Source organism: Gambusia affinis, linkage group LG08 (genome assembly GCF_019740435.1).
Source record: "Gambusia affinis linkage group LG08, SWU_Gaff_1.0, whole genome shotgun sequence".
Classification (NCBI taxonomy): Eukaryota; Metazoa; Chordata; class Actinopteri; order Cyprinodontiformes; family Poeciliidae; genus Gambusia; species Gambusia affinis.
Window position 1 is genome coordinate 7,419,491 of NC_057875.1, and position 16,925 is coordinate 7,436,415.

At 36.5% G+C, this 16,925-nt stretch overlaps 2 protein-coding genes across 2 annotated transcripts in view; both read right to left on the reverse strand.

The window, feature by feature from the left end:
- The window catches only part of eps8l2 (EPS8 like 2), a 30,287-nt gene extending 18,415 nt beyond the window's left edge, over nucleotides 1-11,872 (reverse strand). Inside the window, exons 1-3 of the mRNA XM_044125249.1 lie at nucleotides 10,563-11,872; nucleotides 3,812-3,862; nucleotides 3,369-3,415 (exon numbers count right to left, since the gene is read on the reverse strand). Coding sequence (XP_043981184.1) covers nucleotides 3,369-3,415; nucleotides 3,812-3,858 — 94 coding nt within the window. The 5' untranslated portion in view covers nucleotides 3,859-3,862; nucleotides 10,563-11,872. The remainder of the gene's footprint in view (nucleotides 1-3,368; nucleotides 3,416-3,811; nucleotides 3,863-10,562) is intronic.
- A 137-nt stretch (nucleotides 11,873-12,009) lies between these two features.
- Nucleotides 12,010-15,935, reverse strand: LOC122835845 (transmembrane protein 80-like). The gene is made up of 6 exons (XM_044125251.1): nucleotides 15,898-15,935; nucleotides 15,752-15,768; nucleotides 15,554-15,647; nucleotides 15,372-15,464; nucleotides 15,066-15,267; nucleotides 12,010-13,678 (listed from the first exon to the last, which is right to left on the reverse strand). The coding sequence occupies exons 1-6, from the start codon at nucleotides 15,914-15,916 to the stop codon at nucleotides 13,666-13,668; spliced, it is 438 nt and encodes a 145-aa protein (XP_043981186.1). The 5' UTR covers nucleotides 15,917-15,935; the 3' UTR covers nucleotides 12,010-13,665.
- Nucleotides 15,936-16,925: the final 990 nt, after the last annotated feature.

Sequence of the window (16,925 nt, forward strand, 5' to 3'; positions counted from 1 at the left end):
CAAGGCCTGATCTAGAAGAAAATAGTTTCCAGCCGCCAGCCGATTTCTTCATTCCCTTCTTTACATTTGCATCCACAAAGATACCTCACCTGAAAGTGCCACCATCAACATCCAAAAAATAAAAGTAAATATGGGAATTAGAAGAGTCAAACCTTTCAGTTAGAGACCTCACCTGACAGAGACATTGTCCAGAGAAGCTTAGGTAACTGTCTGAATGTTTTGGTCCAAAGCAGAGCAACAATTAGTCTGATGTTCTCTCTTTGTGCTTCAGCCCACAGAAGCTGATAACAGATCAGGCAGAAGCACCTGATCTGATTTGCATCACTTGTCTACTGCACTGTTTGAGTTATGGGGGAAGTTTGCATATGTAAGAATACTCTGCTGCATGTTTATTAAACATTTTATCCAGATCAGTTACAGATAGATAGTCCACAGTTCATCTGGGCAAAGGGAGGACAGGCGATCCTCCCTTTGCTGGTAGCGGTGCCATCTGTTACTCAGTAGGAGCGGAGCAAGAAAACAACAACTAATCACACGTACAGTAGGGTGTCACACAGATCACCAGTGGGTTGCTTGCTCCCAGCAGATATTTGGAAGACAAATAGCTTCATCGTGTTTCAGGGGGAGCAAGAAAGACTCTGAAGACACTTTGTAGCCGTTCAGCAATCTTTCCAGCTATTTGAGCCGATTCTAAATATAGAAGAGTGCAACCATGAAAGAGCCTTGCCTGGTTCCACCTTTGTATTGTTTCTATTTGAGGCGACTCGTTGACAGGTTGGAACATTTTTCTCTGTAGAAGGAGGTGCCGACAAGGACCAGTGAGCTCATGTCTAAAGCAAAGAAGGAAGGGTCAATAAGCGAATGAGATGGAGAGTCTGCCTTTTCCTTTCCACTGCTCAATGTGCCTTTTATTCACCTGTCAGGCATGGATATCCCCACCCTGTTCCAGCCGCACATTACGAACAGGCACACCCTGCACTTTAGCTCTTACTCCCTCACACACACACACACGCCTACACACACACATATTATGTTTTTCCATCTCTGCAAGGACTTTTCACTGACTTCCATTTATTTTTTATTTATTTCTATAGTCAGCCCCTAGACTTATCTCAATTTAAGCCAGTCACAATAACATGTTTTAATTGTTCTAGAAATTATTGCGATAAACGATAATGTTGTCGTTTTGAGACTATTTTCAACTAATATAAGAATAATGGTTTAAAAATGCAAGTACGCGCTCTCGAATAACAAAATCTTTAATTTCCAGAGAACATTTAACAGTGGAACAGGCAGACATTTTAAAAATCCAAAATAAATAAGCAACACAATTAAAACAACATATAAAATGGATTATGAAGTCTCAGGAAAACAAAACAGCATTTCAAAACATATTCATTATTAGGCTCAGACAGGGAAGATATGGAAAACTGCCATATTGGACTCATTTTAAATCATCATTAATTGATTTATTGATTATTGTGATACACTTAATTCAATTCCCCCCTCAGACTTTAAAAAAATAAGCACTTCTTTTTATGTGGTTTAGGCTTTGGGTCTTCACAAAGTAGTATTTGTTGGAAAAATGGGCCTCACAAGATGAGAAATGCTAAGCACACCTTATAAAAAAACAAACCTTAGGTAAGCAATGGCAATAGTCAGAGAATATTTTATCTTTTTTTTTCCCCCAGCGCAAACATAAATGAATCACTTACATACCACACCCTTGTATTTAAAGAATGCACTAAAACATGAATGCATCCGTTCATATGAGAAGACACACAGAAGCCGATGCATCCAACTGCTAATCCTTGTTGTACCACATGGGGAGCCAGAAAGTCCAGTTTCCTTCAAGAATTCCTTTCCTCCCATTGCCCTCATTTTCTAACTGGGTGTCACCAATTGAAAAAAAAATAAAGCTTGTTCAGCATAAACACTGGTAATTTTTTTTACAGTCAGTGATTATGCACGTGTTTAATCGGGGAGGGATTGTGATGGTGTGGTAAGGTCGTACAACCCCAGCTACACGTCGCACATGGCGACCAGTGGGTTTCCTGATGGGAGTCATTTGCATTGCAAGTGCAATAGTATTATGATTTGTGCCCATAGCAGAGCGGATCCACAGCAACAAAAGGTGTGGCGAACTCAAAAGCGGAAGGAAGACATTCTTTTGGGACAAGCAGGTGTCAAGTTATTCTTTCTGAGTTGATTTACTGAAATACTATTTTTCATAAGTGTTAGATTTGCTTGGATTCACTCCACATACGCTTCTTGGCCACTCCTGGAACCTTTTAATGATATCAGTGTCATTTTACACCATTCCTGCCAGTTTTGTTTAATTAATATCATTCAATGACTCAATGTAAGTCGTTGGGTTTAGTGAGAAAACTTTTGAATCTTTTTTGAATAATAAACAGAGCTTAATTATTTCTTTGACAGCCAGGAGAAATTAGAATGTATGTGAGTTATTTTTTTGCAGTGTCTTGTAACAACATTTGTTGTGAAATGACAACATTTCACAAATTGAAAATTATTCATAGACAGTAGAAAGATAGTAGATATGCTATGTTAGTGTATGAAGAGGATGCTTGTAAATATTCAGGCTAGCTTAAATTACTAGAAAAATGACAATGTGCTGTATTTACAACATAACAGATCTTGGCAAGAAAAGTAAAGGAACTTGTTTTTGCTTATTGTTGTTCAGACTGTAATCATTTGCTTAACTAGATGGTAAGATAACAAAATAGATATATTACAGAACTTGTGCACATATAGTGTGCCTGCTTTCACTTGAGAAAATAAATAATTGTGGCTCAAATAGTAACACTTTTACAAAGGTACTTTAAATTTTCAAACATTGTTTTATGTTGTTAGAAGCAGTATGTTTAAATTGATTAAGATGGGCAAGTAAAATACAAAATGAAGAGCAATAGTCTTTTCGTAGGACTAAAACTTACCCAAAATCATGAATCAATTAACATTTCAACCAGGGCAACAAGAAGAATCCACTTGTGCTGGATGCTTGATTTCAATGATAACAACTGAGGATAGAATAATGTTTTATTCCTATAGAATTTTTTTATTCCTACCTAAATCTGATAAGTTTACAATTTTTGCTGCTCTTTGCAACTAGGATGTAAGTTTGAGTAAAAGAATGAACAAATTCAAGAGAAAGTTGTTTCGTTTCTATAAAAACTATTCTTTTAATGGTAAATGTGTGTGACTCCCTTAATTACAAGATTTTATCTGTCAACAATCTGTTGTGACAACATCCAGTATTAAAGGAAAGCATAGACACAGGCTAGAGGTGTGTGAAAGCACATTCTTTAAAAAAAGCCAACAGTAAAGAAACACCTGTAGAAGCTTACCATAGAGGGCCTTGGCGCTGAGCTTGCTGTCCGATCTGGCCACTCCACTGCAATGACAAGAGGAGGAGATGGGGTTACGTTGGAAGCCCTTCATCTTCTCTCCCTGAATATCTCCGTCAGAGACCCTCAAACCGTTCTGATAAAAGCTGATACATAGGACAGGGAGCAGACTAGACTACATTCAAAGTGAAGCATATGGACTGGAGGAGAGAAAGAGAGTGAGAGTGGAAACAGGAGAGAGGGAGGAGAAACAGACGGGGAGCCCAGGCAAAGCAAACAACTCTGAACAGAGCGGCTCTGTGCCCAAAGTCCCTGACCCACACTACCTTCCACAAACTGGGTTAGTGATTCTCTGCAGCCAACGCAACTCAACTCAGTCTGCATGTAGAAAGATAAACAGCCACAGGAAAGCAGCAGAAATGTGTGGAGTGTGTGAAACTCACTTGGCTTGCCTCGACAGAGGTCCTGGGGCGTTCATGATTTCCGGCATCCACCTGGGTGAAGAAACAGAGAAGAGGGCAGTCAGAATAGAGGTAAAAATGAGAGACTGAAGAGAGGACACATCTGGAATGGGGATATTTTCTCACCACAATATTTTCTTTAAAACAACATGCTATAATTGTGTGATCTAATAAAAAAAATAAACACACACACAACTGTGCATTCCACACTGAACGACCTTCAGCTTTAAGAAATGCTTTATATAATTGAGAAATATGACTAAATATCTTATTAGAGTAAAACCACAACTTCCATTTAAGTTGTTCATCCTACTCCCATTTAAATGAAATGACAGACATGAGTCCCTGACACTAATAACAAAACCTGCTGAACAGTTGTAATACAAAAGTTTGTCCATTTCTTCAGCCTTGAGAAAACTTCAATAGTGAATAAATTCAATGTTCCATTTTCACTGCCTTTTCTAATTGAAGGTAACACAACAGTGAACTATTTTCAGTTTTTTACACGTAAATAATTCAGACCAAACCTATTTTAATAAATCCCTTACAGAGATATCCTGAGTAACACAAACTGCAGTTTTTAAATTATGGGAGAAATGCTCAAATGTGAAAAAAAGAAATTAGAAAATGAATTTTGGTTCAGCTTTTTGGAAAGCCAAAATTAACACCTAATAACTGCCTGGCATGTGGAATTCAGAAACATTCAGTAGAACCTGTTTGACAACACGAAGTAGACTGAAAGATGTCAGACAGCAACACATCATACCATATAGTCTAGGAAAATTAAAGAATAAATGGAAAGCAAAGTCAGTTACATCCATTAGTATGGGAAGGGTTACAAATTCACTTACAGAGGTTCTGGAGCCAATGATTAGCCAGGTGATAACAGCATTAACCCCAAGGAGAAAAGCAAGCTCATGAAAAAGGGAAAAAATAACTTTGGCATGAAATTGTCCCTAAGATCTTTGACATAACACTAAGACACCATTTCAGAAAAAGAGCACCTGGCTGACAGACACACATGGTGGGTGTAGTGTTTCATAGTGGCTCATAACCAGTTATTGCAAACTATGCAAATTATTATTTAAAAACCATGTATACACTTATGATATCCATGTCTATTACTTGAACTTGTATGATGATTTAAAACATCCAAGTGCAACAAAACATAGTGACAGATGAAATCTGTAAGGGAAAAATACATTATGGTTTTATAAGGAACAGACTATATAGTAACAACTGAACAACACAGTGAACTTTTTTTTAACATATTTTGTAATTTTATAGACAACTGTACAAATGCTGTGTCTTAATACTGTATACAGTCTAATGTGCAATAGGTTTTCTTGCAGAACTATTTATATCTTTCGAACATTTTCTCATTTTGTGACTTTACAACCACAAACTTCAATGCATTTTGTTGGGATAGAATAACAAGTAGAGCAGACTATGAAATGGAAGAAAAATTATACTCGTGAACAATTTTCAAGTCTCTATTGGATTTAGGGTTGCACTTCCACTGGGCCATTCAAACACATTAATATGCTTTGTTTTAAACTTTCCTCACCTCATACTTAGGGGTTTTGCTGTAAGGTGAATATCTGCCTCAGTCTAAATGCTTTTGTAGCTACCAAAATATTTTTTTCAGTAATCCCATGCATTTTAACATTAATCCATAGTATGACTTCTGGAGGCAGCTGGTTCCAGGTAAATATCAAAACATCAAACGATTTTTCACTCAGCTGGTGAAAAAGTTGAGATTTTCACAAGTAAAAAATATATATATTAAAACTAAGTTTCATTCTTCTTTACAATAAGAATCTACTCTTTGTGTTGTTGTGTCACAAGAAATTCCAAAAAGATTCAATTCTGTGATTGCATCATGAAGAAAGTATGAAAAAGTTGAATACTTTGCCATGTCGCTGTCTAGTCACAAGTTTTCAACATTATGATGTTAAAGAGCTCAAGGTGTTTTATCAAGTCAGATCTGAAGTTGAGGTGTGCAGCTTGTTCTTCTGCAGCTGCAAGTGGGGGAAACAAAAGCAAACAGCAGGCTGATACACTCTGTGTAATTAGATCCAGTCCATTGAGGACTATGCGTGCATAACGAAAAGCGGATCAATTTAGACAGATTTTTCACATCCAGACACACAGACTAGTTGTTTGGCATGATTAGTGCAACTTCTAAGAACACAAAGCAAAGTGTAACAGAGCCCAGCTCCTAAATCTGAAGGATAAGGAGGAGTAGAAAAGAAAACAAAACCTTCCCACGCCCTTCCGCCTCAGGACTTTGGCTTAGCTGTGAACGCGTGAAGAGGCAGGTTACACAGTAAACACCAGGTCTACAGGGCTATGAGTGAACAGCCTAATTTTCCTTATCTATAATCAACTGAACCCAATAATATGTGCAACAAAGCACAAGTGAAGTTTATTAGGTCTTTGCTTTTATTACATTATTAAATACTAATAAAGGTTTGTTAATGAGAAAGGTGAGCAACAGTTAAGACTGTAGATAATAATCGTCTTATTTGACTTTTAAACACCAAAGAACCACACACTGCTGTAAGGTAGCAGCTCTGTTTGTATTATTAACAAGTAGCAAGAGGTTAGGATCCTGTGTCACCAGCAGATGTTGGCTGTAGGAAACTGGTCTTGTGTTCCGACTCTCTAACATTGATCAGCTATAATGTGTGGGAAATCTTACATTTGTTATACCAAGCAGCTCACACTGTAGTTGTTGGTAGGACATAAACACTCTGTGTGACAGTTGAAGGTGTGTTTAAACAGCATTCTTCATGGAGATCATAAAAAACAGCTTAAAGCAGTAATCTGCTCAAGTCCTCTGAAAGAAATAAAATGAAAGCTCACACCCACACTTTTTACAGCTTGACCTCCAGCTGTGTGGCTCCACGGCTTAAATCTGCCATGACAAAGAGTATTTACTTTACTATAAGTGAAATCTGCTACAGACCGCTCTTCCTGCCCTTATCGCTCTGGTCATCACCTTTACATGCATATTGTTCGTGGCTCTGGCCTGCTGCCAGCATTCAGGAGGTGCTCGAGGCCAGAAGAGGACAGGCTCGGTGTCATGTATTGTCAACCTTGCAGCACAAGGCCATCTGTGCACCTGCATCTGCTTTTTGCTGAGCAATGACAGCTTTACCTTTAAAGTACAATGTCCTCCATGATTACTGGAAAGGATCCCAAGATAAAGAAAGAAATGATACAAGAAAAGAAAGGGAAAAACACAAGACAAAGAGGTGTGGAAGGCACACGGAAGGAAAGATAGACATCAAGAAGAATCATATCTTGTGTGCACGTCTGTACCAATAGGTGCCAATGGGTGTGGAGGGCACTGTGAATGCCCAAGATATTAAAGAAAATGACTGCAATCCAGATAAGCAGAACTTTACAATATTTTTAAATTTACTCTTTATCTACTCATGGTGAGGTTGAGTTTAAACTGTTATGTAATAAGGTAATAAGGCAATATAGATTTAATAATCTTCTAGCTTTCAAAAATGACAAATTATTTGAGCGAGCAGGTGATAAAATCTGACAATCACCTTTGGTTGATAATTAGTGTCAAAGACCAACATACAACATCTGATTAGCAATGAATTGCTTACTAATAAACAAATAAATATGTTATCCATATGACATTCATACAATTTATATAAATTATTATTATCATTAAAAATAAGACATTATTATAAATAATAATATTAATTTCTTATGAATGCAGAAATTTCAAGCTCTTACGATTAGACGTGAACATGTGGGTTTTTGACATAACACATGAAAGCTGAAAGATGTTCAAGTTTTGTTACTGTTGCTACCATCGCTATCGTTTCCCATGTGTTGAGTTTCAACACAATACGATACATTGGGTGGCGATGACCTTCGCCTGTCGCTATTGTTCATCGCTCCCCATGTGTTGAGCTCGATATTGTTGCTGGAAGAAGTGCAACAACATGGGCAAATGCGAATGGGTCAGTTAATATTGACTGGGATACAAATGAGTATCTTTGAAAAATTCATTATTCTTGTATTGATTATATCAAAATATTGATTATTTTGAAAACCCTAAGCTAAAGGCAGAAATGTAATAAATTAGCTTAAAATAACGAAAGCCGAGAAAGGAAAAGGTCACAGGTCAGTGGTGTGGATAAATGAGGCTGTTTGTAGAAATAAGATTAAGAAAACATCAGGGTGCATAATTGCTTGCATCGAGTCTAGACAAACATTTTAAAAGACTCTATAATATTTATGGCTCATGCACACAACTGCAGAACACAAGCTGAAACCAAATTAATAATTCTAGGGCAATACACTCCTCATGATATGGATTTCAATTCTGAGAAGCATACTTCACAACTTAAACACCGCTAAATAAATCCTTGCAGTGAAAAATAAGTCAGTACTTACAGCATGTGTTCTTAATAAGCTTATATTTTCTGCTTAAATTTGTTCAGTCACCTATGAACAAACCTTAACATAAAGCAGAACCAGAAACCACTGACATTAATAACTGGTGTAATCTCCACCAAAATCTAATTTTCTTCTTACATGAGCAATCTGGACTTTGTCCCACGGACCCTGAAAACCATCTGGAAAGAGATAACACATATCTGATCTGAGGCCATTTAACTGAATCAGCTCAGGCTGTTGTAAATGCTGATGATTTTTCCATTAAAAGCACCATGATTCACACGTCAGTGTTGGAAAATGTGTTGGACACTGGGTAGTTGTATTTACAATGAGTAAAACCACATGAAACCACTTTCCTCTGACCACAGAACTAAAAGCTGTAATTAAGACTAAATGGGACACAGAATATCCTGGTGAAATGCTGGAAAAACAGAGCCAGATAAATGTTACAACTCCAAAATAATCCCATATGAATGAAAAAGACATTTCATTGTTCTGTGATAGCAAAACAAATAAAGCAGAAGCACTAGATATGCTCTATCGAGGTTCAAAAGTGAGAGTTTAAAAAAATATATATATTATTTATATTTCTAATACATTTTAAACACCTGAGACAAAGACAAAATATATCATGATAAGGTCAAAAATGTATTAAAATATATTTTGCTAAATAAATCAGCCAAAAAGCAGATATATTTACAGTCAGTCAATTATTGCAGGACATAATTTTATTTCACCTGTCAGAGTTAGGGGCGGGACTATCACTGCTGCAGTTACAGATGATTGGTCAACAAAGGAGTGCCAGTGAATCTTAACCAGTCAGATGCCTCTCTCTTTAATTAACCATGGTAACATATCAAACTTTTTAATGGTGACTTGCAGTATGAAAACTAAGAAATATTTGAATAATACTCTAAAAAGAAATTATTTTCAAAAATAGAAATGTATAATTCAATATATTTTACATTGAATTATTTCAGGTGAGTTATTTAATAAAAACTAACATTTTAACAAAATGATACTTTTAATTAATTAATTATAGTTATTTGAATGACTATTTTAGTATATTTTTATTGCATCATGTGACTTTTATCAATCAATTTTTTATGAAGCTGCCTTTCTGGACTAAAATCAAACGTGCTGAATTGCTTTGTGTTTATTTGAACATATTTTTAATCCATTAAGGTTCATAAAAATTTAAAGTTGCTCCCTTAAAAGGACCTTAAAAAGACCAAAGAAGCAAAACAATCAAACCAAGTTCAAAATGGACTCAAATAAAGTCACCTTATTCCAAACTTGATTAATAGTCAGTTCTTTTAATCATTTCTCAATTATATGTTTGATGGGTTCTACATGCAAAGGTGAACAATGGTCCTTCATCATCATTCTTTATCATAGTTGGTGACCTTAGTTGGACATTATGTCATAAACACTTGCCTTCAGATTAATTATGAAGTTAATCCACAGCACCAGACTTTATTCAGCATTACTAGCTACTCAATTACTGCTTGGAGCATTATGCAGACACAGTTTTTTCTAAAGAATGGGTGTGCCTAAAAGTTTTGGAACACCTTACATCATTCCTTATTAGACTGTGGTAAAAGTGTTACTGATGATATCTTAGTACTGCCTTTAGTGGCACTAAAGTCCTTTAGTACTTTATATAAGTACTTAGCCTACTTATTTAAAGGGTAAGTGTTTTTCTAGCCATTCTAGGCGTTCAAGCTCTGTAGTGACATAACAGAAAATGGACAGTACAGTGAATGGAAAGTGAATAAATAAATTTTTTAAAATGACAACTTCAAATAAACATCTTAATTAATCCATCTCTATCTTAAACAGGTGGTAGCCATGTTGGATTTTGAAGCCTAGCTTGATGGAAAAAATCTCCACCTTTGCAACTGGGGATTCCTAATGAGTTCAACTATAGTTGTCAATCAACTAAGCAGAAGAAGAAACTTTATGCTTAGTTTGTTTGTTTACACAAAACAGGAACAAATCAAGTTGTACTGCTTTTAAAATGTCTTTCATTGTTGTGGCTCTTAAAACTGCCACTGCTGATTATGTGCAGACATCTTTGAATCTTGCTAAAACTGTTTATCCTAAAAATTCACCATATTTTCTACTGAAGAAGCACAACATCAACAGATTCCGTATCCTAAAGATTCAACAGGTTTTAATTAAACCTTCAGGTGATTTTAATAAACATTTAAAAGGCACCGTGACTATAGAAGAAAGCCAAACACACTAAATGACAGTTATGATTTCAAACAGTGCATTTGTCATCACTTTAGCAACTCACGGAGAAGTTTCGCAGACTGGGCGTTTAAGTTGACACACGTGGATTCAGACAGCGCCCCCGACGTCAGCCGACCATCCTAAAATCTTCAGTGCAGAACCGCAGAAAGAAAGGTAACTCCGCGGGGGGAGGGTGGGAGAGGTTGTCGAAACTGTCAAAGTCAAAGAGCTTTGGTTTTGCAAGAAAAACGAAGATAGGTCCGAATGAACCACCTGTTTCACTTCTAAGAAAACAGCAACTGAAGGAAGAGAGGTGGTACAGGTGAGAGATGGTGACTGAGCAGGTAACTCAACCCAAAAGGGGGCGGGACTAACCTCAGACCTCACTTTGCTGGTTGGTTAGAGGTTAATCTGTCTCAAAATTTACTGCAATCACTTTAAAAACATTTTTCCTCTTTGATAAAACAAAAACTGTGTACTTTATTTCCTGCATGCTGTTATTTTTGTCAACTTGTATTGAATTGAGGGCGGTTCCAGCCCTTGTCTCACAATTTGATTTCAAGAATTTCTGTTGACATAATAGGGAGTTCCCCTTTTTTATATAAAAAACGAACCTTTTCCCTTTTTTACTTTAACTGGAAAACAAGTATAGTGTATTAAGTAAAATAAGTATGTATAATTAAATTAATTTAAGACACAATATTTCATTCTAAACAGTTTGCTGCAGTTTCATCTGAAGATAATCTTTATTTCAAACATGGTTATTATAGTAAATCAAGCATACAATAAAACTATGTCTTGCAGGCTTACTAGATAATTTAATTTAAAAAAGCAGAATAGAAATTAAATTCTGTTTAATTTCAAAACGAGTTAGAGGAAGGAAATGCTTATTAAATCTTATCACTGTTTAACTTGTCCTACATCTATATCATCCATATGTCTATAGTGGTAATTACCTGTAGAATTACCTAATCATTTATATTATTGCTCTACAGCCTAACCATACATTGATATTTATACTTACATGAATATTACACACAACTAATCTTTAATTGTTTAATGACCAATATATTATATATTATTATTGCAAAAGTGTTGTTTTAACATATTTTCAACATCCATCCATTGTCTGTTCATCCTTGTCCCTAATGGGGTCGGGAGGGTTGCTGGTGCCTATCTCCAGCTACGTTCTGGGCGAGAGGCGGGGTTCACCCTGGACAGGTCGCCAGTCTGTCGCAGGGCAACACAGAAAACAGACAGGACACACAACCATGCACACACAGACTCACACCTAGGGAGAATTTAGAGAAACCAATTAACCTGACAGTCATGTTTTTGGACTGTGGGAGGAAACCGGAGAACCCGGAGAGAACCCACGCATGCACAGAGAGAACATGCAAACTCCATGCAGAAAGACCCCGGGCCGGGAATTGAACCCAGGACCTACTTGCTGAAAGGCAACAGCTTTACCAACTGTGCCACTGTGCAGCCTATAAGTCAGTAACATAATATAAAACATATTTATGTTTATTTCAAATCATTGCCCAGTAATTCAAGTAAGATAAAACCACTGTGCATCAAATGCACATTAGTGTGCATTTGATGATGTGGAGTAAATAGGAAGAAAAAAAGGAGATTAACTAGAAGTGATCATTTAAAATACATCCACAATAACATGTTCAACTTTTACATAGCAACAGAAAATATTAAACAAACAAATAAGTAAAATCACTTCAGAAATGTGTTGCATTGTTTTAATATTCAGAGGCTTCTTTTCTACACTAAGCAGAGACTGGTCTAAACTGGCTGGATTCCTGAGGGTGATTGCATGGATCGCTGCCCAGGTTTCAGTATCACTTGCTAACAATGACCTCTCTTTGGTCCCTCCAAAAAAAAAATCCACACAATGCTGTACTTATGCAGTGCAAATTACATGAATAAGCAGTCATAGTACTTAAACTAAAAGCCAGAAGAAAAAGTCACCTCTTGGGGTATCAAGGACAGGCATACAGCACGGCCGACCTACAGTCAGTGTTTATCTGTGCTCACCCGTTGCTCAACCACAAGCACTCTGATATGTGATTTGTTTGGAAGGTGGTTACTTTAGGAACCTTGTCACCGGGTTTGATCATTAACCTTAGCTGTCAGTACTGAGAAATCTGTTTGAGGAAAGTGGAGCCATAAAGGACAAACACTGAAAATGCAGTAGATATTAAATGCAGGCAGGAAGGCATTGTAGAGGACACAGTGTGAAAACATTAGGGCTATTCTTTGTTATTTCATATTACTGGGCCATATCACATTATTTCACAATACTGTTTTGGATTTAGGCTGCCATTGCTGTGCATAAGTCCAGACTGTTGATTTTCCCATTGACTAAAGTATGACCAAACCTCATTTAAACACTTAAAAACAAGCGCTGTAAAAAAAAAAAAAATAAAGAAAGAAAGAAACTAAGGTCTAAAAATATTTCCTTTTATTACATTTTAAAGCTATTCTGCCCCCTGCTGGACAAACTAGGTAACACATTGAAACTGATAGTTTGTAACGTTTTAATAGAAGGGCTCCAAGTTAGTGAAGTAGATTTTTTTATTCATAACCAAAGATTGCCTTGACTTTATGACAGATATTTATACAGTGGCCAATGTGTAAATTCTGAACCCACAAACCAAGAGTCTGGAAAGAGGGACACAAAGGCAGATGAATGATTAGATGGATGAAGATGGATTTAGATATTGGGATAATGAATTAAAGGTGAAAATGCAAATATTTGGTATATTCTCTCCTGTTTCAACATTTACCAAGACCCAGAAATGATTTAAATCAGATTTTTTTTTTACTTTTCCCGACTGATCAGAAACCCTGGGTTTGACTTTGAACACAACCAATATTTCTATTATTATTCTTCCACTTCCAGCTACATAAATACTTACAATTAATTAGATTTCAATAAATTTATAATTTAAGCCACTTTTAGTATATTTTTTCATACTTAGCCTGCAAGAATGAAATAATTACAAAAGAACAAAAGTTTAATAATAAAAAAAGAAATTACAATAAAAACACTCTATCTGTCCAAAAAAAAATTCATTTCATAAATCTTGTTTTCTATCTGTGAAATTTTAACTTCCTAGTTTGCTGCAGGATATATGGTGGTGAAGTCTTCTTCAAAAATACTCTCTGAAACAAGAAAGACAGAAGATATCATTAAACCACTTATATCAATGAATTATGTTTTACCAATAAGGTAAAAACAAAAAAAAATGCATTATCTAAACAATCCACACTGTAAACAACAGAACTATTCAGCAACTTTTGGATCCATTTCTTCAGTTCCAACATGATTTAAAATTTATTTCAGATAGAAAAAAAAAACTAAGAATGTGCTGACACTCTATCAGGTATATGTGTCACTCGGATAAATGATATCCATATCAATAATGCAGGCGTGTCTTAAAGGAGCCATGCCTGAACAATAGCCTGTGAAACAAAGAAAAGCTCACTGTTGTCAGGTCATTCAAAACAAACATATGAGATGCTAATTACGTCAGGATATCTTGTCAATCACCATAAATTGAGTCCTGGTGTCAATATCAGATAAAGAAGTGTTTTGTCTAACATTTGACACCAGATATTACAATTTGCCAGACTGTCTTTTATTTCTGGTAATAAACAGAACTTGCACAGTCGTCTTTAATTGTACTGAATTCGGAAGTTTCCACAGATAGTTTAAATTTCTGATAGAATAAATTCTAAAGATTTTAAACCAGATCTCAAGAGTGACTTGTGTAACCTTAGCATTTTACCTGCAATATCAATACTTAACATATCAGTAAATCTCATATAAGAGTGTAAGATAAAATATTGTCAACCGGAGTCGGTTCTGGGCCAAGTTTACCAAGGGAGCCTGCATGAGACACGTGTCTTTTTATGAGAGCGCAGGACAAAACAATGGAACAAAACAAATAAAAATCAGGGCACTATTTTGTTGTTTGAGTCCAGGGCATCAAATTCCAGAACCCTGATCTAGAAGATGAAAATTCTAGATCAGAAAAATAAGCTTCAATCATTTCAGTATGACTGAATCTTATTGTGCAAATAAAACTTTGAAGGTAAAACATTAAACTGGTCCAAGAGACCAGTTTGTAATGAATTTTGTGCCACTGTATATTATCATAAGAAATAGATTTAGAATTATCCTTTCAGTCAGGGGCAAAAACATCATCTCAGAAGTGAGAGGGTCACATTTTTCAGAGGTCAATTTAATGATGCATTGTCTTCTCAGATTCAGGCACACCTCTCATTATTAGCTAAAAACACACATAATCACCAACCTGTCTTTAGTTAACAAGATCTAAAGTTTTAGCTTTTAGTTTTAGCTTTAGCAAACTTTGGTTGAATTAACATGGTGAGTGAGTTTAAAGATAGCTTGGTCAAAGATGTTACCGCATGTTAACAACTGATCATTGTAATTCCCATAACTTTTTCCTCTGTTGAGGAATCGGGGCTGTAAAATAACAAAAGAAAGTGACACAAGAGGCTAAAAATGTATATTATTGAAACAAACCTCCTAAATTTGGCCAGGGTGCTTAAAGCCATGACTCCATCTGCACCATAGAAAGTGATCAACACACTGCTGATTATTACATCTGCTCTCATGACGTAGGTCTGCCACACCAGGAAGTACACCGCCAATAAGATGGTTGTTATTGTCATAATGAGGTTCCCAAACATATAGCTGTCACTCTCCGTCAGATTGCCCCTCACACCTGCAGTGGATTCATCCAGTGAGTTTCAAAAATCTTATTAACACGCTTCATTAAAAGTATGCGTCAAAGTGACTCAGTTTGCAAAGTGTGAGCGTTTTTCTCACCCCAGTAGAAATGCAGAAACTCCAGAGCAGCAAAGAGGAGCAGTAGACCAACATCATTTGTCAACGCATCAGAAGGATACGGCAGTTCCAAGCCTAACATGAGCAAATGTTAGTAACTGTCAGTAGTTATATAAAACACGTGCTGGGATAGAAATGTAAGAGTATCACATGGCATCACGGACTCTTTTTGATGATTAGGCTGAGAGTGAAGAGGAAATAGAAGACGAAGTAGATGCTCGTCAGGTTCAGCAGCAGCTGCAGGGTAACAGAGGACAGCTGGAGGCAGAGTTAAGTATTACTGTCTCTTCCAAATATCAGGATGGACAATGTGTGTTCATTATTTTCGATCTGTATCTCTTTAACAACTTTAAAAAGGATACCGAACCCGCAGACATTCCTGCAAATTAAAATAGACACGACGAAGTGAAGCAAAACAGGAACAACAACCTATGTAGGTACATTATGTTCATTTTTATAAAGTTTACGCATGAGGACGGTCTATAACCATAGCAACGCGTCCACCTACCTGGTCCTGGAATCGCCATTTTGATTTTCCTCCTCGAACATTCAAAACAAATACGTCTCCATCTGCCGGCTGGAAGACGTAGTACAACATAAAGACACTTTCTCCAAATAAAACTAAAATAAAAACCTATTCACAAAATCTATTACTTTTGCGAGCCTCATTTATCAGATTAAATGTGCATTGAGATTTTAATAATAACCTTTAAGAATACTAAACACACTTTTCATGTCTTTTTAATGTTGTACTGTAGTATTCTAATCTTAAAATGTTGTGATTTTCAGGAAAAGCGGAAAATAACAAACATAAAGGTTGGCTAACATAATCAGGCTATGAATCTATTCTTTTCAACTCTGATCTTTGTCCCTACTGATGAAAGCATGCCCATTGGTTACCCAGGTTTACATGGCTTGTGGCAAAGTTTGAATTAGACTTCTCCTGGCTTTTTTACTAATGATGGTTGTCTTCTTGTGGGATTGAACCACACAACTAATTGGCCTGTCAGCAACCATGGATTTCTGCACAATATTTTGTTTGGTTTGTGCATTATTACCTGTTTTGTCATAAATCAAACCATAAATGGAGCTGTGAAAAGGAGATTTTATTATTTTATTAGTTAAAAGAGCGTAGAACCAAACACATCAGGAGAAACATGCAATTTACTTCTGCTCATGCTTACAGTTGCTCGTCTCTATGAGATAAGAAATACAGAATAGCAAAATGAACTGCTTTAGAATATCCAGCTGTTTCATTGTCCTCTGCAGCCTCTGTCTGTTTCTCTTTCTCGCTTGTCCTCTAAAACAATCTGCATAGTGTGGCTGGAAGAACGGAGGCGTTGTTTTGGTTGAATGGAGGAAAAGCAGAGGGGTGAGGGGTGGACAGCGAGATGCTCCAGCTGTGGGGGGACAAGACAACACAACAGCATCTCACATGTGGGTGACGGATGGGGTGGGTGTCCAGGCTGCGGGGGATGCACACAGTGGCATTGTTATAGGGGAGTTGGATGTATCTGATAATGTTGCGAGAAATAG